The sequence below is a fragment of the Ischnura elegans genome, chromosome 7 (genome assembly GCF_921293095.1).
Source record: "Ischnura elegans chromosome 7, ioIscEleg1.1, whole genome shotgun sequence".
NCBI classification, from domain to species: domain Eukaryota; kingdom Metazoa; phylum Arthropoda; class Insecta; order Odonata; family Coenagrionidae; genus Ischnura; species Ischnura elegans.
In genome coordinates, this window is record NC_060252.1 from 31,974,519 (window position 1) to 31,998,085 (window position 23,567).

The following is a 23,567-nucleotide window of genomic DNA, read 5'->3' on the forward strand; positions in this document are numbered from 1 at the left end:
TGGGGGAGGCGCGCCCCCCCTTGTGGGGCCGCCCGTATTGCCAAACATTGCAGAACCACAATCATAACTTTGATATATCATAAGATGGCATTGTCTTGTATTTTTACATAATCACTTTAATTGAAACCTTCTTAAAATTTGCATGAGAGATGATTATTTTTTATTACGATAAAAGTAAAGGTTTATAAATCAAGGTATCTTTTGCGCCCCCCCCCCCCCTTGACTTTTTTCTGTATCCGCTACTGATGACAGGGGATGAGTCCCTAAAACGAGAATGGACCCCCAGCATATGGTCTATAAAAAAAAACATCCCTCTCAGAATGGATGATGTTGCATTTCTGTCCCAGCCGATGCTCTTGACGAGGTCAGTTCGCGTCTCAGCAGTTCGAGTCTCTTGCGGCACACGAGGTTCACGATGTCCATCTCGAGCTCGACAGCGACGTCCAGCGGCAGCTGCTGCAACTGCAGCGACACGTAGCGACCGAACGCCTCGAACTCCACGCTCGGCGGAAGACGCTCACCTGACGACGGATGTGCAGACTCAGCCGCGGTGGATGCGGAACTGTGAGCGGCAAATGCGGAATCCGCGCTTCCTCCGCAACCGCCGCCCCGGCCAATCGGAGACGCCGCTGATATCCGCCACTGCGCAGTCGTCTGAGCGCTTTGGTCATGCAAGTAACAGATTATGCATTGCTCAGCCAAAGTAATATAGCCCCTAACTTCGATCATGAAAGTGATTGCATATAGTTACTCAGAAAAAAGTTTGGTCCAGAAATTAAGGGTTCCGCACAGAAATTCCGCGACACCGTTTAGTTTTCTGCGTTTCCTTGTCAATGCTTGCATCAGCAAGGATCGCTTCCAAAGAGTTACATGATATCTGCATTGTCTCGGGTTTTCTTCCGCGTCATTTGGTTTTTGGACAACAGTTACGCTAGCTATCCTGCCAGCGTCTCCAGGTCGAAGGTGTCCACACTGATGAAACTGTGATACATAAACCAACTGACGCGGAAGAAAACCCGAGAAAATGCAGTGATCAAACCATTACCGAGGAAACCTTGGTTATCATAGCTACATGAGGTTGTGCTCAAAAAATGTAAATTCTTTATGAAAGGTTTATATAAAATATAAATAAGATTACAGCATCGTATACTTAAAAAAAAAAAGGAACAGGAATGCAGCATCTGGAGTTATCCTGGCTTATGATGCTGATAATATCTTTCCATGTTCTCCACCCGTGAGACGTCAGCAGCCGCCCTATCACCAACCCGGTGGAGAACCCATGAAGGCTTCACAAGGAAGATAAGTATATATATAAACATTTTATTATTATCGAACAAGAAGAAGTTGTGGTAATTAAAAACTCTCAGGACTATGTCGCTGCGTCAATTTTTCGATGCCCCCAACGTTTCCCGACCGGTGCCTGTCGCTTTATCAAGGGAATCTGGTGAGGAAGGAAATTTTTTTCATAATTGAAGGGGAAATGTGTCAGGAGAAGGAGGGATAAGAGTTTAAAACCACCCCGTGACAAAGATACCCTACAAACATTAATAAAGATATCCAACTTCACAAGATTCCCTCGATAAAGCGGCCTGCATCGGTCGGGAAACGATGGGGCCATCCAGCGCGCGACGAGGCGTCATAGCCCAAAAAGTTTTTAGCTACCATTACGAGCACCAGCGAAGAAGTTTTAACGAAGAATCAATAAGAAGTTCTATAAGCAAAATCATGGAGAATGCCATGTTTAAATGGCAACCGGGAGTATACAGCAACGCTGCGACGCCCTTGGTCAGGGGTCGGCAACCTACGTCTCGCGAAAAAGTTGGACTTAGAGTCAGTCAATTTTAATAAATAATTAAGAAGAAAAGTCAGTCAGAACAATTTTAATTCGAAAAAGCCGCATGCAGATCCTAACTTCCGGATTCCTAGCGCAAAAAATAATAATTACATTATATTATTTTCAAAACTCAAGAAAAATATTGCAAACAGGGTGTAAACCATGATTGCAGGAAGGAGTGAGGATAATACGTCCAAATAATAAATTCACAGTCGGTAGTCAAATTATTACTGTCTACATTTTTGGCTCTTCCGTCTCATTAGTTTGCCGACCTCTGCCCTAGGTTTAAGCTGCAATTTGAACCAAATACTTTAACGGTGAAAAGTAAGCAACGTATAAAGGCGAACTTCACGCACATGGTCGAAGACTGTGCGGCCATCGGCGGCGGAGCGGCGTCCCAAAGCCTTCTGTGGATGCCGCCGCCGGTGTCGTTGCTAGTGTCGAGGCTCTTGGAAGAGGCGTGCCCTGCATCTGAGGTCCAGGATGCGGCGTCCACGGTTCTGAGGTCCTCCACGCAAGGTTTGACGTCCTCGAATTCCAGCACAGAAGGTTCGTCCATTGGAACGTCAGTCTTAGAGGTCGACTCCTCATCGTATCTCTGCAATAGGGTAGTTTCCTTCATCAAAGAAAACGAAAGGCATTGATTGCGATTCTTTACCCACCATTAGTGCATTCATAATATACAAATTATTTGGTTTTAGAAATCCCACTTTAGACGAATGGCAATGGTCAATTTTATCCTCATTTGAAAAAGGCTAGATTGGCGCCCATGCGATGCCACTCCACGTGACGTCACAGGGACCTAGTTTCTATACGAGTAGATAGGAGTTTTACATCGTCTGAGATTACCAATGCATGCATGAGGCATAGAGCTAAGGGAAACGTCTCTTAATAATCACCTATTAAAACTACCTATGGTCGGAAAGATCCCTTCGTTTGATAAGGTATTAATAATCCTTATTCAAGCCAAGCGCTACCTGCTAGCAGGGTACTCTGCTACCTGCTAGCATCCTGCGTCGTATCAGCGCTCAAACCCTCGCCCCAGTATCAGCGCTCAAACCCTCGCCCCAAGGTCACCTCACTTGCGGCAACGGGAACCAGAATGGTGTCACAAGAGGTTTTCCCAGCATTCATACTTAGCCGTCGCGTTTTCGTGCGCTTGAAAATTTTCACTTTTCATTTAATCGCGAAAAATTTACATCGTCGTTCAAAAATCTAAAAGCTTGAAATACGTACTCTAGGAGTAATAATCTTTCGATTTAGGCAATAAAAAAATAATAGGAAACCACCCTATTGACGCGAATAACTGGGTTATAGGATTATATACTTCATATAAGAACTATAAATAAACAAGGTCCATTCAGTCACGAAAAAATAAGGGCACCTGTTTAACCCTTCAGTTGGGGCTTCGAGTTCGCGAGCATTTAACTCAGAGCGGGAAATCCTTGATGGAGGCCATACCGTCTTACTGTGAGGGAAAGAGCATGCGGACGATCTTCCACCTGCAATGTCCTTCTCGCCATTTCTTCTTAAAACTTCGACGCTACTAACACGACCATTTGATCGTCTACTTTATATACCTAGAAAATCAGAGTGCTGAACTTCGTTTTGAAAGACCAAGGTGTAATGGAATCAACACTAAGAACAACCGGTTGAGCGAGAGTGACTTCACTCACTGATTGAATTCAACGTGCAGAAGATAATAGAAATGTAGGAGAAGCATTAGATTTACCTGAACCAGTAATGTATTAATAATATTCTTATTGTAATTACTATGTATCATATGCTGTTCCTGATTTATTACTTGCTTATTACTTAGGCTTTATATAACTTTTAAATGTTAAATACACTAGGGCGGCACTACTTTATGGTCCAAATTGCAGTTCGATACGATTTATAAGTACAGAAAAAAATCAAAATTTAGCGACTTCCTCACCATCAAAACAAGTCAAGAATCCAAAGATTGGTTTGATACAGTTCTCCACTCGATTCTCCAATCAGCTATTTTTTTTAACGCCCAGATAAATCTAATGCTTCAAATCCTTCAACACCAGTCTTGTACATCATCCGAGGACTATATCTGCCGTTTTTTTTCTTCCACCTTTCAATGATAGTTTCCATCAGGCCGCCGTATCTTATGATGTGGTAGATTATATTGTCCTCTCTACTACTAAATGCTTTCAAAAAACTTCCATGCGATCTTTATCATTCTTCTGTAACACGATATTTCGAAAGCCTCCAACCTTAATTTATTTGCTGCGGTACATTTATGTGACCATATGGTCAATGGTCATCCCCCCATTGTAACACCCACTACTCCCACAAACGATTACTATTGCTCTATATTAAGAAAAATAATTGCCCACCTCCCAGCTCCTCAATATTTTCTGCCTTTCCACCCATCTCATTATTTCACATTTCTCTCAGATATAAATCGAAATGTCTTACAAAGGGGCCCGATCAACTTGGATATTAAGTACGGGAAATTCATGCATCAATTGGTATTGTCCCTAAGAGTTCTAGCGGTGAAATTTCCTTTTCTACCTCATGTCTTTTTTTTATATGTTTACTAACGCTAGCTAGTGCTAATTTAAACGCCTGTCAACAACTGCAAATCTATTTGTACATTGTAGGAAATATATTCATTTACAGGATGTTTTTTTTTGTTTTACTTGAGAATTTTACCTTCAAAACTTGAAACATCACCATCATTCAGATGAAACACTGCATTTCCAAATCTCCCAAAATTCCAAAGCACAGCATTATACAAGTAACTTTGTATGCTGTCACGCGCACGGGTGCTGAGTTGTAAACACCAAACATGAATTTCACCATGAAAAAGTATTTTTTTTATCTTAGGTGCGAACCCAGATCTACCGCTTGCCGGTCAGGTATGCTACCAGTTCCACTAACAAGCCATCTTCATCCAAGGCGAATCACAGACGAGGTTAACCGAACACCAGTTTATTCTCCAACACTGGCTTAGTAAGCACTACATCCGTCTCATGTGCCACAAAATGCACTTCAGACGTCAACAGCTAGTTCTCTAAGCCCACTCCGACATTCGCCTTTGAAAAAGATAGATAGGTGGTGTAACTGATAGCATATCTGACCAGGGGTGCAGCCAGGAATTACGGCTGGGGGGGTTTAGGGGCAACTAAAACCGGGGTGTTTGGGGGTGTGGAATACCCAGCAGGATAAGCGGTAGGTGCGAGATTAATAAATTGTGGAATTTTAAGATAAATGGTTCAAAATGGTGAGTTTTACGTCTTTCTGAGGAATAACTTATTAATCCTTACACTATTCTATTAGTAATATCAATCCAATTAAGTAAAAAGGATTAAACTTAAGCATTTCTCTGAGCTCTGGGGGGGGGGGGGTTAACCCCCAAAACCCCCCCTCCTCGCTGCACCACTGTATCTGACTAACATTCGGAAGATTCGGGTTTCGAATCCAAGAAAAACTACATGATTTTTCATGGTGAAATACATCTTTGGTGTATGCACGGTGGAGAAAAATTGCCACAAAATTTTCACCCTGGATAGCTAATGCAATGCCTTAGATACATCGCGATCTCCGGGAAGTAAAGCATTCGATGTTAGTAGTCGTCCAGAGCATCTGGCAACGAGGCAAACTCGCGGCCAATCGGAGCGCTTGGCTCAGAGTTTCTCTAGTTTAAAAATGGTGCGTTTTCGATCGAAACACCACCGCGATTCCGTCTCTCCATCTCACAACGCTCTCTGTTCTACCGAATTCCCTCCTTGTTTAACTCCATAGCTTCAAAAATGCCTTCCCTGGACCTATTTTCCTCTGCCACTATTAACAAAGCCTCCTTAAAATGCCATCTGAATTATAGGGTGGTTTCCTATTATTTTTTTACTGCTTTAATCGAAAGATTATTACTCCTGGAGTACGTATTTCACGCTTTTAGATTTTTAAATGACAACATCTATTTTTCGCGATTAAATGAAAAGTGAAAATTTTCAAGCGCGCGAAAACGCGACGCTTAAGTATGAATGCCGGGAAATATCTCCGTACGTCGTATTTCTGGTTCCCCCTCCCGCCCGGTGAGGTGACCTTGAGGCGAGGCTTAGCGCTGATACGTCGCAGGATGCTAGCGGATAGCTGAGTACCTTGCTGGATGGTAGCGCTTGGCTTAAAAAAGGTTTATTAATACCTTATCAAACGAAGAAAACTTTCCGAACTTAGCCAGTTTTAATAGGTGATTATTAAGACATGTTTCCCTGAGCTCTGTGCCTCACGCATGCATTGGTAATCTCAGACGGTGTAAAACTCCTATCCTCTCGTGTAGAAACTAGGGCCCTGTGACGTCATGCGGAGTGGAATCGCATGGGCGCCAATCTGGCCTTTTTCAAATGAGGATAAAATTTGACCCTTGCCATTCGTCTAAACCGGTATTTCAAAAACCAAATAATTTGTGTATTATGAATACACTAATGGTGGGTAACGAATCGCAATCAATGCCTTTCGTTTTCTTTGATGAAGGAAACTACCCTATTCACCATTGTCTAATCAATAGTGCCCCTTCTTATGTTTAAAAATTTTGTTTTCTGTTAAATTATATTCACTGTGCTATTTTTTGTTATCTTTTAGGTATTATTTATTTAAGGAACAGCCAACAGCCTTTGTTAAGGCCTTTGTGCCGATTTTGGTGATGAAATAAATAAATAAAATAGTAATTTTAATTCCTAATGGCGTCAGCTACCCAGGGTTAAAATTTCGCGACACAAATTTATTTCCACGCTGTAGAGATTCCAAATTTAATGATTTCCTACATGCGTATTGATATGAAGCGCGGTTTATTTGCAAAACCCTGAGAGGGGACACCGGCAATCCATTGTTTAGAGTTAAGTGAACCTCGAACGTTTCCTATCGCATGCAGAGGAAGATGGGAAAGTGAGAGGGGCTGTTGATTCACCTGAGGCAGTGTTGTGTCGTCCAAGTCGAGAGTTTTCCTTAGGAAGCTGTCGGCCAGACTGTACCAGTGCAGCCTAGGGACGAACACACCCTTCGCGCCCTCTTCCGGTTTGCTGTTCTTCAGCACCTTCATCACTTCCTGACGGTAAGTGTTCCGGATGTTCCGCACCTTCAAGAAGAGCGGCAACGTTCAATAAAATTGCCGTGTACCCACAATACATTTATTTTTTACACAGGAAGCATTTACAAACAATAGATATAATAAAATTTTCACGGCCCAGGATTCAATACATTAACCACGGAACAATAATAATAATGATGAGTGAATGAAACTCAAAGCATCAGTAGCTATCTTTCATTGCAATGAATAATGTCACCAAGAAAGACAAGTCGAGCGTGAGGTATGCACTCTCTTAAGTATATATGGCACCCAAAGTTGCCGTTGTAGCTATTTCTGCGGTGTAACGGGGAAATTGGCGACACGAACCTAACTGAACAAAGTAATTTGAGCTGGTGACGGCTGTTTGAATAGGCAACATCGGTGGATTCATGCATTCAGATACAAAGGAGTGCACCCAACTGAAATCTTGTAGAGGGGAATGCTGCTTGTAAATCGCGATTATCGTCACGCGTAATGCAGCTAGAAATGCTCGTGAGATGTAAGCAAGTTATTTCGTACACCATGAAAAATAACTCCCAGCGTCGTTGTTGAACAGCTTAAATTCCGCAAAAGAGCCAAATTATTTAGATAATAATTTATGAAAGATACCTACTCATTCAAAATCTTCGTTAGAAATTTGCAAAAAGTGATTTTATGGTGTTCTGCAATTGGTAGCAAAGCATATTTTAAGTGTTAATACGAGTTGGAGAACCATAATACCACACGAAAAAATTTCAAATTTTTTCATAATTCTAGATTGCTAAAACCAACACATGTACCATTGCCAACTTCAAGTCGGTCATTCATGTGCTCGTTCCAAACGTCAAGAAAGCGCATTTCAATAGGAGCTCCCGACAATATGCCCTCAATGCTGCCTGCGGGGAATAATTTAGTCCATTCCCGAGGGGGATATTAGAGCAAATGTCTAGAGAAACTTGAGTCCGGACAATACGGTGATTTTTCTTTGTATTCAGACACTACATAAACATCTAGTGCGAAAAATCCACAGAGGAAAAATCATTCGCCTTGACCGGGATCCGAACCCGGATCCCTCGATTTCCGGCCGAGTGCTTTAGCCAGTTAAGCTACCGAGGCGTCATTCTCCCCTGTGGAAATTTGTGGACTATACCGGACAAGGTGGTATGGAAGGTCAAGGCGAATGATTTTTCCTCTGTGGATTTTTCGCACTATTAGTGCATTGCGGGTGACTCCGTAAAAAGTTATCACCGTGGCTAGTCCCGGTATACTTTAATACATAAACATCGCCGAGAAACATTGTCTTGCAGTGTGTTCCCAGGGAAAATCGCCCTTTGAGGACGTAAACCTATCCAAATGAACACCACCCCGAAATGCATTCCCCACCTCGTAACACCCCTTTCCCCCCTTAAAACATTTCCCGGCTACAGCCTCGTCTTCAAGTGTTAAAAACGACAAATACCTGTCACAACCCCTTATAAGCCTTCAAACAACCGGTTGAATGGGCAAACACAGGAGGTGAGTGGACTAAGTTTGAACGTGGAATTGCTTTCGATGGCAGATCGTAAAGAACATTCTAGCACCTTGAAAAGTCGAGGCGGCTGTGGTTTTTGCTAAGATGATGAGAAAACTATAAAAATGAAGTTAGATTATGCCTAACGGTCTCTATCACATGGTGTACAACAGCCTGCAAAATATACATTAGTAAGCTAGTAGATAAATGATTTTTATTATATTTTTCGCCCTTTTGACTTTTTCCATAGAAATTCATATTAAAATATACTCAAGGAATATTATTCATCTATTCTTCTCGTGATAAACACAAAATCGCGCATATTGTTGCGTGAAGATATATAACCCGTTTCCAAAAATACTAACCATGCTATCTTCTCTACGGAAAAGGGCTATAGATTACGTCAAAATCAATTATCAGCAATAACAGAATTACAGAAATTTCTATTGATTCCGTGATTTTGACGTAATAATGTGTCTTTGCACTGAGTGACGGTAACATTTGGGCTATTTAGGAAACGGCCACAGTAACTACTTTACAGGGGTAACTACTCGATCGTGAGAAAAGAAACGTTGCTTGAACGGAATATTGATCCCCACGTCTAAATGATTTCATGAAGAACGTGGTCTAGGCCATTCGTGTCAACCCTAAAAACTTGTGGCTAATCATGACATAAATGGGCTCCTCTGGATAAAATTTAAAAAGCTCGACGGTACCTACTGATTCGGGTTGACGGACTCAGTCTAGAGGAGTATAAAGGGACGTATCTGCGAACGTAGGTATATGATCGAGGGACGAAGGGTGACTCAGTTTATTAGCACCACCTCGGTCAAGCACATTGAATAGTGGGCCGTGAAATTTTTATTTGCCTCCACATTTCGTAAATATGTTTTCAAAGAAAATGAATGGATTTGCTCACCTTGGTCTTGAAGACACCAATTTCCATGTCTTGAAGGTTCATATTCTTCATGATCTCACTTACGGCCGTTAAGTAGCCGCGTCTACTCTTGTACAGACGGTGGTTCTTGTCCCAAAGGCACGGCCGCTTCTTGTATTCCTCCAAAAACAGGACGATCATATCCTTGCTCCATTTGTCGTACGTATTGTGAAACGACGATGTCCCGGTTTCCATGGTTCTGCCCGCTATCGCTCACACGCTGGGAGTACGTAGGAAGACAGAGACGTGGCAAGCTATTTTAAAGGTAGGCCCACAGGGACGCCGACAGCAAAATGGGATCTAGTACACGTATTTACCACCCGAATACTTATCGACAACACGAAATGTACAAGCTCAATGCTGAGATCCATCCATATTTTCAAATAATTACATGATTCAAAGTATTTTCGCGCGTGATGAGAATTTCAAATTTATAGAAGTTTGGTGGGGGGGAGGAGATTATATGTATCTAGGTTCACAAATCGTTAGTTATAACTCGGGGACAGTTGATATTCTATAGCTACACCACTGTGCAAGAACAATATGTAACTGCTGGGTCACGAGACGCACGTGAGAGTGAATATAAGACAGTATTTTACTCGCCACGGATTCGATCGCACTGCTGTGGCGACGCATGCAGGGACGCCATCGCCAGCGACGCGAGTGGTCGCGAGAGTTACTACCTCACTATCGTGGCGGGAGGAGAGCGGGGTAGATAGCGGCACGAGCGGCCGAGAGCGTCACTATCGCGACTATCGTGAGAGTAAGGCAATCACTCGCAGGTGTAGAGGGAATACACTGGTGTAGCGACGGGGGCTGGGGTCCGGAACCCCCCCCCCCCACCCGAAATATAAAAACACAATTAATTTGCTTCGACATAAAAGAAAACAACGTATTGAAAAATTATGAATTTACTAAATATATAATTTGAAAATTTTTTTTTCGATTATAAAAAGTGTTAAAAGTAGTTTAAAAACCTCTATTTAATAACCTAGCTTTGGACCTCCCCTTGCTACGCCACAGAAGAAGTGTATTCCTCTAGAGCACTGATAAGAGCTGCGAAGTAACTGCAAGCATAGGCCAACATCAGAACATCAAATTTCAACGTTGTGCGAAATGGAAAAAACGTCAAACTAAAGATTAACCCATAGAATTTAACACAGCCTGAATCACACGATCATTTTTTCCATCCATTCTGAGGGACAGCAACAGCGATCGCTCCAATGACGGCGGACAAAAATGACCGTTTCAAGCGATCATTTTCCGCAGTGGATCCAGGGTTGGAAATTCCATTCCTTTATCCACCATTCGGCAGGTTCGTTTCTCCATTGCCGAAAACCATCGCTGGCACACTCCTTCGGCCAATCAGAACGCACGGCCGCTTTCAGCAATTGTAACGCCCCGCTTGGATTTTAACTGAATTATTACCATTACAGCATTTTACCGATTAAGATAATTTCCATGGAGTACTTAAGAAGAATTCTGGGAGCCCCCCTTCCATCATGCACTTCCCTCTTAAATTCACAATAAGACCTACTCCGTTTAATTCTATCTAAAAATACTATTCTTTTCCTTCCTCTCCCTCGCTTACGTAACATTCTGCCCTCTGACACTGTTTTCATAACATCCCCTCCCCGCTAAGTACTCGATCCGACAGTTGTAAAAACGGAAAATCCGGAATAAGCGATGGAAAAAGTGACGGTGGGAATGACCGTGTGATTCAGAAAATGATGGGTCGAGGGATCACTCTTTTGGTCCCTTAAAGCCTATCGCTGGAGCTATCATACTGAGGGATGGAAAAAATGATATGTGATTCATGCTTAACACCCAGGTAATTTTCCCTGGTCGCAAGCATAAAATGAAGTGAAAATACAATTAATATCGAAAAAAACGACGTGTTAACAAACAACATCTTCCGATCAGCCAATCAAATTCTTCAAGAACCTCGTGATCTAGGACTTTGCCATTTAGATATTGATAGCACGGTCTGAAGTGGGAAATCGTCCGTGTTTATTAACTCTGAGATGTAGACCCTTAGCGTAAATATACTCTAATAAGCTCATATCTACGGAGTGGCTTATAAAATATTCTGATATTACAAATAATAATGGAAACAATGTAGTTAAATTATAGCCACATTTATACGTAGATGTAATTAAAAACACCGTAAGTTCAATGCATTATTAAATGGGCCTGGCGACAAATGACTTTAAAAACCAAATTGATAGCATTCACTGAAAATCTTCAGGAAATGGAGTGTCTCCGACAAGCTATTAAACTTTTGTTCTAAAGTATAAAGGCAACAGGTCGTCGATGCATTCATTTCAAATATTTGATTATTGAACATCATATTGTAAAGAAAGCAAGAGAGCAAAATTTCAAGCCGATCATACAATAGGAAGTGAATAAAAAAAACAATTACAAAATGTCTTCGATGAAACAGAAAAACAGACGAAGCAGGTTTAGAAAATTATTGAAATAAACTGCGCGCTACCACATGATTGTAGGGCAACATTCCAGCCGTAGGAAATGGTATAGAAGTTAATTCAATCTCTCTGGTGAGTCATCAACAATCGCAGTTTCTAGCTTCCCCTATCAGTCATCATGCATTCGTTTACACCCAGTTTAGAGTGACTCAGATGTTAGTCCTCACCGCCGCGGCGGTGAGGACTAACATATCCGCTTTCGCGAATACATATTTCCTCATATTTCACCGCTAAACTTTGATTGGGCGAAAAAAATAAGGCGAGAACGATTCCGAAGTCGATTGCGGCCGCGAAAAAATGAAATGAATCATTGGAGTAGAAAAACACGCAAGATATAAGAAAAGTAAACAGAAATTCCTCTAAGAAAACGAAACTCATTCCTACAAGATAAGGACTGATAGCTTAGAAAATCTTGCCGTCGATCATTGATGGAAGCAAGTTTTTCATTCTCCTTTTTTCACATTCCGAGGGTTTGAGAACAATTTATTAATAGATCCATTTGACGAAAATGCAAAGAAAAATAGATGATTTGACCATAGAATTACAAACAGCAGAGAGCTATATTTTATAGGAAGCATCACTCATTGTCTCTCGACCGCTCGTAATTTCCTTTTTTTCAAGTCTTCTTTGTTTAAAATTTATACAATGATCATGAAATTTTCGAGGAATAAAGGGGTGATTCCATATCCATATTTGGTTGCATTGCAAATTTGACCTCTAGAAAATTAAGAAGAAAATTTTTCAAATTTCAGGTGAGTGTTGACTGGGGCTCAGACAACATGCCATGACAAAATTCACGATGGTAGCCTACGTTTTAAACAAGTAAGAGGCCACGAAAAAAATATAGTCCGAGTACTCATCGTATTTCAAAATTTAATAATTTAGAAAATGGACACAAAAGTTTCACCAACTTCAAATATAATATCAATAAATTTGGCTAATGATAATGGTTTACATAATTGCAGCATTTAAATGATGCATTTACGTAAAAAAGATATGATAATGCCTCAATGATACCATATAAGAGCAACTTACGCATTTTTAATTGGTGCCATATATTAAATTTACAATAAAATAGATTTTCTGCTTTTTGTATCTATACATGTTACATATTTACTCTTACATGCACATCAGCGAAATGTTATGCAAACTTCGATTCCAAAATCACACCCTAAAGGTTCATTTAGTCCTCGTCAGGACTCTTTTAATCTCATCTCTAAATTCATAATTTTCCTCAATTTTTACGAATTCACGCCGAAAATTTATTTAGTCATGTGATCGATAGTGCACTAAATTCAACCACATCAGCCGCTAAAGTAATGTTTCTTCTTTGGTATAGTAAACATTTAGGGCGATGAAAATATCATACGCTACGTTTGTTCCCCTCATCCATTTGCTAAATATCCGCGATGGAATTCCGATCTGCTCCTTCGTAATCGGAATATGAGCGGCTGAAAGGATGTGAGTAACTCGTCATGTTTCCGGGATGATCAAAAAAAAATTTTAGCTTACTTTTTTAGCGATAAGATATTAAAAACAAACTAATTACAAAACATCCGAATCATTCGACAAACGGCTGATTAGTACGAACATAAAAATCTTGCCTCAATAAGTTGGGGGCATAGAAAAATTTCTGCAACTTATCATTAGTAAAAAGCTAGACCAAATGACTGCTAATTTCCGGGTTCTCCAGCCGCGTCTGTCGTTTATAGTTGACTATAAACGACAGACGCGGCTGGAGAACCCGGAAATTAGCAGTCATCGTGAACGACGCCGCGGAAACCTACGCACTAAGCTAGACCAAAGATAACTACAATAAAAATTGAAGCATGACTACTCAACCGGGTTTCAGCAAGTAATCGTCAAATTGCGTGGACGATTATTCCTTTAAACCTTTGTCGTTAGTCATGTTTCCATTTTTACTGTGGCCTCTGTACAACTTAAATTCCAATGTTCTATACCTTACTCGGAACCTACACTACCCTCACTCAGTTCACTAATCTGGTTTTAACCTCCTTTACATCGCTTAGTGAACAGATGACATATGAAAAGAAGCGCTTTGATTAACCAGAGCCTACCACGAGCTTGTTTTTCACACAATCAACAAGTGCCATACGACCAAATGTGACTTCAAAGCCCACGTGTAGAGCATCATGTAATATTCAATATTAACATTTGAAATGGCATCAAAGCTATTTTAAAATGACACGGTCGCAATAGTACCTATGTTTAGCAATGGGCAAAACGAACAAACTTGAACAAACGAATGAAATTGTCATCGAAGTGTTCCTCTTTCGAGACAAGGTCAAAGATAATAATTTTTCACCGGACAAAATTTCACGTATCGAATACACTTCAGCGTAACTCCCAATTATAATATCACTAATGGGTACTCTGCAGCTGTTTCTGACAATTATTCAGGAGATATGTAGCTGAAAGTAATGGACGAAAAAACTTGCGACTAGTGAAACGCATTTATGAGAATATTATTAATGAGAAATCGCCTAAAAAGCATCCATGTTCGAAACATAGAAATTCAGCGATTTAGACATATTTAACAAATGCAAAAACTGCAAATTTGGAGTATCGCTGGGATATCCCAGTCAATGAACTAGCGTGGGTAATTATAGTCGTCGCAATACCAGGCACCATTGTCAAGGATTCTGATTCGAATTCTGGTAGAGTCGAATGATTTTGTTCCCTGTGGAATTCATGCTCCATGCGTGTACTAACCTTAGGGGTCCCTTTGAAGGTTCTTCGGCGGCGACGAAAACACGAAACCTCCGCGAGAGTGGAAATCCAGGTTACATTAGTGCTTTAATGGAAGTAATAGAGGAGTAATTCGGTCTTTATATTTTTAATTCAGGGAACCGATTAATTAAAAATAATTGCCACCTAAGTCCACAATGCAGTAGGGATGAAAAAATAATAAAATTAGGCTCAATAAAGTCGAGAATAACATAGGCAGTATAATTATTTGTGCGTGTTTCTATATAAAAACATGCCTCCTAAAAACAAAATCCAACAATTCAATCTATACTATTTATCAATACCTCATCAACACCTGCAACTACGGGTTATAATTATACAAGGCCTTGACATTATTTTAAATTCAAAATTAAAATACATCAACAACAATTACATTATTCAGTAGTTATTTACAACGAATAAAAGCAAACATTGAGTGCACGGTAAAGATTGGGCATTGCATACTTGTGCGAGAACACATTTCCGCGACTCAAAGGGAGATTGCGTGAGGCGAAGCAGATGCCACTGCTGTTTAACATTGCAGCGGAAGGAATCCGGAAGCGACATGACAGCAGCGTTTACGGCGAGAGTCCGCTCATCGCGTTAAAGGCCTTTTAAAGGATTGCCAGCTTTCCGCATCCACTATAATCGAGGAAAAATCTTTTATATACGCTCGTAAAAGCGAGCTAGAGAGTTTAACATCCCACAATTTCGCCATATTACGTCTCAACACCACATCAGGCTAAATTGAGGAAAACATAATATTGCCAATGACCTTGACACGAAAAGAGACGGACTTTTAATCAGCTAAGTGGCCGCTAAACTTTGTATCCTAGATTTATGGTTGATTTAAGGAACGATTTATGGCTGATAAAAAAATTGTGTATAACGAGTGAGCCGTCACACGACGACTTAAAAGCAGCAGCATCATGGGAAATTAGCGAAATTCTTAACGTAAAACACCTTCATAATTCTCGTGATTGCTTGTTTCATGAATGATGACTGTAATTGAACGAAAAAACTTAATTTACAAGGTATCCGAGTCAGATTTAAATAAACAAAAAGTTACATTGCAATTAAATTTTACAATCCAGTAATCGAAGGATCTAGTGTTTTCTCGACGTGTAAAGTTGATGACGCTTTCCGATTATGATCACGACAACATTTGCGATGCGACTCTACCCTGCCATCTACATCGCCCTGAGGACGATGCCAGAGTTTAGACATCGAAAAGTCGGCAGCCGCGTCACTTGCTATCATAAATCCTGGGTAACAGTGTAATATTTCGAAGCCTTCCGCATGAAATCGGGTGAAATATACATGAATTGCCATGAGATAAAATTCCTCTGGACCGGGAATCGAACCACGGGCCTTTGGATTTCCTGGCCACTGCGCAGAGCATTACGCTATCCAGGTTTCTGTATACCCATGGCAATTGAACCGAGACTCATTGCACAAGATGTTTGGTTTACGGTACTAGATGTTAGGAACTTCCATAAGCCTCGGAATAATAGACCTGGGAATTCAGGAACCTGGATGACGTAGTGATCTGCGCAGTGGCCCTGAAATCCAATGGTCCGTGGTTCCATTCCCGGTCCAGGGGAATTTCTTTCTCATGACAATTCATCCTAGGCTTTAAACTGAATAATACTTGCACCTTCGGAGACAACTGTTGCTGCTGACATAACAAAGTTATTGTACAGTCACATGACATTGTTATGCCACATGCATTGTGGCCTTAGATATCTCCAAAGTGATTTAGCATATGATTTTATACTATCGCCCAGATAAAGAATTCCAGGCACAAAGGTGCACACATTTCACTCAAAACATTCCCAGGTGTTAAGTGGCAATTTCTTACAAGTAACACGGTCGGCCTTAGAGAGAGAGAGATAGCTCCCGCTTCCGTGGGTGGGTCGTTAGGTGTCTGCTCGACCGGTCCTCCCAACACGAGGATCTCTCTTTCTCCCACTTGCCTTATTCCTCTCTCTCTCTCTCTCCCCGAAGTATCCTTCGGAAGAGCAGCGAAGACGAGGAAGGGAGGCGTGGGCGCTGCCGCCAACGCTCGCGCATTCCAAAGGAACGGGTCGAAGAACAAGTGAAGAGAGAAAGAGCGCGCGATGCTAATTCGACGAACTCAGCAGCGAGAGAGAGAGAGAGAGAGAGAGAGAGGCCGTTCCTTTTAAAGGCTGCAGAGCCCAACACCGCTATCCTTACAAGAAGGCGGAACCCCCCCATCTCCCATCAGAGGAGAGACCCAACGGTAATCCAGATGCCTCTTTACCATCCTTTCCTCTTCTGCGCACTCCTCTTGCGGCCTTAGAAATCACCTCTCATGATTTTATACTTTCATCGTATTAATGAAGCTTTCTCGTATTTATCCTCCGAGCAACCGATTTCTAAAAACTATCGCTACGAAATACCAACGTCTTCAGGGCACAAAGTGACATTTTTTTTAAACTTACGAATTAAAAAAAATCAGTTTGTGGTCCCAAGATGGGAGCAGACTTAATCAACGAAACGATAGCATTCATAAACTCAACGACCTCTCAAGAAGCCCGAATTAACTTAATTGACACTAACGCGTTTCACTAGCCACACGGACCTCTCGCCCGCTTCCCGAGCACAAGACCAATATCCAGTCGTTTCATGAAAACGCGTTACTTCCTCTCAGGCGGTCGCATTTTGTGTTTTTTTCGTCACGCATTACTCGTTTAAAACTTGGGTCTCCATCTTGTACTTTTAAGGGTACAAGAGTGCAGTTGACGTTTGTCTGCATTTGACTGTACCTCACATTTAAATAATAAATCTGTGAACAATCTGAGGGTAAATTTTCAAATTCGACACACAGACAATTTAAAAATATAGGTCAACTTTTTATTCCTTGAAAATTTTCAAAATAATAGCATGGTATTTACGGGCGGTGGCAGCTGCGGTAATTTGAGGGAAGGGTAAAGAAAGGAAAGGTGTAGAGAAAACATTGCCTGCTCTAAACGAAAGGTGCCGATGAGAGGCAACATATTAACGTCCCATTTCACGCTGGGATTGCTGTCTTTGGAGTGCCCTCCACAAGGCACTAAATCAGGAATTGGGCAGCTTCTGAAACAGCTAACTCACCGCCGGGATTTACACCCAGGCTCACAGGATGGGAAGCCAGCACTTAAACTCGATTCCCTTCTTCAAGATAATAGCATTAGTTTTAAACGAGCCTGGCAAGGAAGTGATACGTCCTCTTAAGTACCCCTGCGTCCTGATCTGCGGTGGAGCTGCAGCGATGAATGGGACGTATAACTCCAGGTGGAGAAGCCGCTTGCACGAATTTCCTAGCGTGTTTCATCATCATCATTAGTCAACAATCCTAAGATTGGTTTGACGCAGCTCTTCATTCCTCTCTCCTCTCCGCTAACCTTCCCATAGCGACGTATTCCTTCTCTTTAACATCTTTTAGAACCTGTCCTATGTAACTCATTCGGGGCTATCCCATACCCTTCTTCTCTTCCACCTGCCCTTCAACGATTGTCTTCGTCAGGTCATGCCTCAAAATATGGCCAACTAATTTGTTCCGTCTTCTGCTTAAGGTTTTTTGGAGGCTTCTCTTTTCTCCCAATCTTCTTAGCACTTCCTCGTTACTCACACGGTCAATCCATTTTATCTTCATCATTCTTCGGTAGCACCATATTTCGAATGCTCTTACTCTTTACTTCTGTCAACGTCCAAGCCTCGCTTCCATAGAGAAACATACTTCATATGTAGCATCTGATGATTTGTTTCCTTAGCGTGTTTATCGTTTAAAATTTCCTATATAAACTTCAAGTTGGCAGGATTTACAGAAGATGCTTTACAGAAGATGGTTTCATAAATGAATATTTTCCCGCAGCTCAGGTACTGTGGTAAATTTTTCATAATTGATATAAGGGAAAAGGTAGCCGACAACGAAAAATAGTCCCTGCAGTTGCCCTACCACCGATCCAGCTGAAAATTAAATATGTATATCCCGGTATGTCATTGAATAAATAACCTATCATTAACATTGGCTGGTAGTTATCCGTGGCGTTATGGATTCGTGGATCTCTTCATCTTCCCGGGCTCCGCCGCGTTTGATTAGACCGCAGGAGACAAAGTTTCGTCCCGGATTATCTTACCTACTTTTGTGGGAAGGCTTTTAAGAACTCCAGGATCACGAAATTAAAATTTCTTTTTCCTCTGCGATTTTTTGCTAAAAATTCCTTAGGATTCCAGCTTAATTGTTAGATAAAGGGACTACATGAATATTGTGAATCTATAATTTGGTTTTCTATTAACCTCAAATTAATCTGTAAAATAGTGACAAAAAGACACTTGCTAGCTTTGTAAAAAAATAAATCAATCTTCTTAGTATGCTTTCCGAAGGTTTATAGAGCTACAGAATTGATTTTAGGATGAAGATTCATGGGGACTAGCATGTGTCGTTTTGTCGCTTTTTCAAACAAAAAATTGAGATTAAATGGGAAAACGAGTTATATGATTTCATGTAGTCCCTTCAGCTGTTCATAAGCCTAATTAAAATAAAGGAAGCGCAAAAAAAGGAAGAGAAAAGAATTTGATTTCGCGAACTCCTTTCCTTAAAAGCCCTCCTAAAAAGGCAAGGAGAAAATCCGTGGAGAAAATTTTTCTATAGCGGTCAATCAGAATTGGATAATGAGGTTTCCCACAAACCATCAAACCCAAGCTAATGAACTAACAGAACTTCATATTTGTGGCAGACACCGATTCTGACGCGTAGAAAACCGACCAAATGTGACCATTGTAGCCTTTTCATCGACCGAAAAATATATCCGTCAGCAAATAGATCAAAGAAAATGTCTTTCTATGATTTTCGTACCAAGTATATATTTTGGACAGCGATTGATTCCAGTCTCCTCCTAATTTCCCAAAAACTTGACGTGTGCAATGAAGAGTGCGACCTTGAGAAATAAATTTTAATCAAGAAGTATCATGCTATGATAGAAATACTCTGATGGATGCTCTTTTATGGTATACTTTACTCTTTCCATTTCCTATTATAAAATAGGCATTCTATCGATAGAAAGAGGTTTGAATGCTGGTTTTACTGTGGTGGGTTGGTAAGTTGCATTCAGGTAGTTTAGCACCGTTTTGACAAAGTTTTTCTTAATTCGCTTAGTGTTTTTTTTTTCGCCTTGCCCGGGCCAAATCATGCAACTCAATTTTAACTCACTTTCCAATTAGCTATGAAGTAGAAATTTTCAAGATAACTCAGAACCAAATGGCAATACAATATTCCAACACTTTTATTAAGTTTGGAACTGTATCTCGATTTTTATTGTAAGAGCAATTGATAGGGTAGGTGTGGTGGCTGAAGTATTTACTTAACACTAGGGCCACGGTTCAAATCCCGGAGGTGGTAGACATTCTTCAAAGATCGCACGGGCCCTGCTTGAGGGCTGAGGGGAGAGCACTTTTGAAATTTTTAGCGTAGTTATATTAAACCTGATTCAAGATTTAATGCGTCTCAGATAAGAAATTTTGATGAGAAGTTACGTATATAGACTATATATTTTTTTGGAGGACCATTATAAATATAAGGCAAGGTTCGTAAATTAAATGAGAGCGCCCCATGACATTTTATGTTTAGAAGGAAACGTGAAATTGGAAAAAAAAGAAATTACGATAACAGGAGCCAGTAGATTGATATGAGGGGATCAAGTTGGTGCGGTGACGAGAGTGTTGGCTTCCTTCCCTCTGAACCCAGGTTCAAATCCCGGGTGGAGTAGATTTTTCAGAGACTGCTCGGCCCCTACAAATGCTTTTCGGATGACTTTTTAAGAATAGCACTCCGACCGTCGCGTCGCATGGGCGGTCGCATGGGCGGTTTACGGGACCGACGACGCTTTCCACAGAAATTTCTTGCAGGAAGGCGATCGGATTGGAGTGGTGATTCGAGTGTCGTCTTCCAACCCCGTAGGCTCGGGTTCAAATCTCGGCAGTGGAAGAGAATTTTCAGAGACTGCCCGATCCCTGTTTGAAACGTTGTATTTAGGACATTTCAAGCGCAACACTCCGTCCTGACAACACAGCAAGGATGGGACGTTAAGTCGTGGCCTCCCTGGCATCTTTCGTCTCAAGAAGTCAAATGCCGAGGCCGAATCTCTCTCAACTTAACGTCCCAACCCTTCATGACGAAAATTACCAAAGTTATCGCTCTCCTCCTTCAAATACCATAGGGTATTTACCACTTATACCCGCTTACTTCGAGGATACGGGGATAGATTCTCGCCAAAGGTCATTTGGCAAAATATTATGGAGCAATGAATTTATGCCACAAGCAGACAATAATGAATTTATGTCGAAAGCAGTCAACAATGAATTTGTGTCAGAAAATAGACGTCCCTAAGGGGATTGTGGTGGAGGAAGGAAATGGGATATTAATGGGGGTGAGAAAGGCTAAGGGATGAATAGACGCGTGAAGTGGGTCAAAGGCTGGATCGAAGGCATGTTCGGCCTTGAGCGATTTACGGGCGTTCTCTCAGTTGTATATACACGAGGTCCGGTGCAACCCACCTTACATGTGTGCCGGCAATATGCCAAGCTCACCGCCCAAAATCCAAGCGACGGAAGTGGGTCAAGTTCTCGTTGAACACGCGAACCAATCACCTCCCCGGGAAGATCGATGACCTTTAGTGTTTACCTGCAAGAGAAGAGAAGGAAATAAATGGCATGGAACTCAAGAGTACGAGGATTCGTCAGGAATTTTTGGCCAAACATTCCTGCAATGTTTTCCCCACCCACCCTATTATTGGTCTCCTCCACCAAATACCATAAGGCATTTATACTTGCTTACTTAGGGAAAGTACTCAAGAGTAAATGCCATCAGGTACTCAAGAGTTCAAAAGTACTCAAAAAGTAAAAAAATAAGAGTGAAAAGTACTCTAAAAGTATTTATAGTATACTATCACACTATGATGCAGTGTAACAAGTATACTTTCTCAAAGTATTCATCGCACCATAAGTTATTTACTCTGGCTTACATCTTGCCTGGGAGGCTATTATTTATTTCCGAATTTGGATTCCACATCGGAAGTCGTCATAGATTCAGAAAATATGCGAGCACTGCTTGCAAGCAAAATAAGTCGCCTTCGGCGTGCAAGGAAAAGCACTCCTATAAGGCTAATTTCCACTGGAAAGGTTCACTACAGTCGCGTCATCCCTATAGGATCAATAAGTGAATGACTCATTGAACGATTCAAATGGAGATCCAATACCTTTCCGAATATGATCATTTTCATTCGGAAATGCAGGATAATCCCCCCGACCTCACACTTCGTGACTTCGTTCTGTTCCCTAAATAAAAAAAAAACTTTAAAAGAAAAATATTTTAACTGTTCTAAGGTTCAAACATCTGACTCCACAAAGTGAATTTCAGCAACTTAGCTGATTTCATACTCTCCATAACGATTAAAATGCCCATTTGAATTACAACGTAGGTACCTATTGATTTTGCAGTTTCTTAGCTAGAGATAAGTGTGGCCACAAGCCTAAATACTGTTTTAGCGGAATGAATAGCACCTGCTTGATGTTAACTGCCATATATGCGGGGGTGAGAAGCCAAGGAGTACAAGTTATTTATTTTCTAAGCATAGTTGGCAACAGAAATCGATAAAAGAAATCTACAAAAACTTGACGGCCAAGTTATACGAGTGTGTCTCTGTTTTGTGCTGACATCGAGGGGAAAATCAAATGCACTACTAAATATCCAGTTGATCTCGTACTATTTTCTTTACCTAATTGCTGTACCTAACTCTGTTTAGAAACAAAAAATAATAACGCGCATGGTAGGGGAGAAATACTCACCCCCTACCAAACACCCAAAATATAGCTCGCAAGACATCCCATAGATTTATAGAATAAAAGTACATCCCGTACACACGCAGGTGTTTTCAATCGGTTCGCTCCACCTCATCCATAGTTTTCATACTTCCAACCCCCTCTCCCTAGCAACATAACCCAAACCCTAGACTCAGGAAGTGGCTTTTATCGCGTGCATCCATGGAAACCGCGGCTGTCCGTATTTAAGTCCCTCTTTTAATAACCAGGCGAAGCTCCAGTGTCCTCGGTCCCCCCCCCCCCCCCCAACTCCTTCAAACAGTTAACCGATCATGACCTAGGATAATGACCTTTCGGAAGTAGGGAGGGGAAAAAGAAGGGCTTTTCTCCCCTCCATCAGCACTCCCTTCATCCCCCGACCTCTCCCTTCCTCCCTCCATCCCCTCGCCTCTTCTCCACTCCCCTTCTCTGGCATTAGTCACGCTGAGGCGACTCCGGGAACCGGATGAAACTGATGTGCACCACCTTACGAGCACATATATCGCGTTCAGAAATGCGCGCGGTCTACGCAGAGAAGGGGATAATATAAAAGACCTTTTCGCAGGATCAAGAGGGAAGAGCTACGATTCAATTGGAGATCCAATACCTTTCCGAATATGATCATTTTCATTCGGAAATGCAGAATAATCCCCCCGACCTCACACTTCGTGATTCGTTCACTTCCCTAAATAAAAAAAAACTTTAAAAGAAAAATATTTTAACTGTTCTAAGGTTCAAACATCTGACTCCATAAAGTGAATTTCAGCAACTTAGCTGATTTCCTACTCTCCATAACGATTAAAATGCCCATTTGGATTACAATGTAATAGGGTAGTTTCCTTCATCAAAGAAAACGAAAGGCATTCATTGCGATTCGTTACCCACCATTAGTGTATTCATAATACACAAATTATCTGGTTTTTGAAATACCGGTTTAGACGAATGGCAAGGGTCAAATTTTATCCTCATTTGAAAAAGGCCAGATTGGCGCCCATACGATGCCACTCCACGTGACGTCACAGGGACCTAGTTTCTACACGAGAGGATAGGAGTTATACATCGTCTGAGGTTACCAATGCATGCATGAGGCACAGAGCTCAGGGAAACATGTCTTA

The 23,567-nt window shown here is 41.3% G+C and overlaps 2 protein-coding genes across 4 annotated transcripts in view; both read right to left on the bottom strand.

The window, feature by feature from the left end:
- The window catches only part of LOC124162097 (CD151 antigen-like), a 178,673-nt gene that overhangs the window by 62,318 nt on the left and 92,788 nt on the right, over positions 1-23,567 (bottom strand). The window contains exon 2 of one of the 2 annotated variants that reach the window (XM_046538485.1): positions 21,151-21,277. The exons of the other annotated variant lie outside the window; for it this stretch is intronic. The gene's annotated coding sequence lies outside the window, so the exon portion shown is untranslated. The remainder of the gene's footprint in view (positions 1-21,150; positions 21,278-23,567) is intronic. 2 annotated transcript variants of the gene reach the window in all.
- On the bottom strand, positions 170-10,136 carry LOC124162096. 2 transcript variants are annotated; one of them, XM_046538480.1, is made up of 4 exons: positions 9,341-10,136; positions 6,774-6,941; positions 2,191-2,432; positions 170-661 (listed from the first exon to the last, which is right to left on the bottom strand). In XM_046538480.1, exons 1-4 carry the CDS (start codon positions 9,551-9,553, stop codon positions 316-318), a joined length of 969 nt encoding a protein of 322 aa, XP_046394436.1. In that variant the 5' UTR covers positions 9,554-10,136; the 3' UTR covers positions 170-315. The 2 variants fall into 2 exon arrangements, with proteins under 2 accessions (XP_046394436.1, XP_046394435.1); XM_046538479.1 differs by having other exon boundaries at positions 2,191-2,450; positions 9,341-10,135.

Bases quoted from the DNA above. Each gene is read 5' to 3' on its own strand.
- LOC124162096 (XM_046538479.1), bottom strand. From the start codon at position 9,553: ATGGAAACCGGGACATCGTCGTTTCACAATACGTACGACAAATGGAGC. The intron at 2,451-6,773 runs GTGAATCAACAG...TCTTTGATGAAG, and splicing joins ACGACACAACACTGCCTCAG to GAAACTACCCTATTGCAGAG. The intron at 662-2,190 runs GTGCGTGAAGTT...GCATGACCAAAG, and splicing joins GCCGCACAGTCTTCGACCAT to CGCTCAGACGACTGCGCAGT.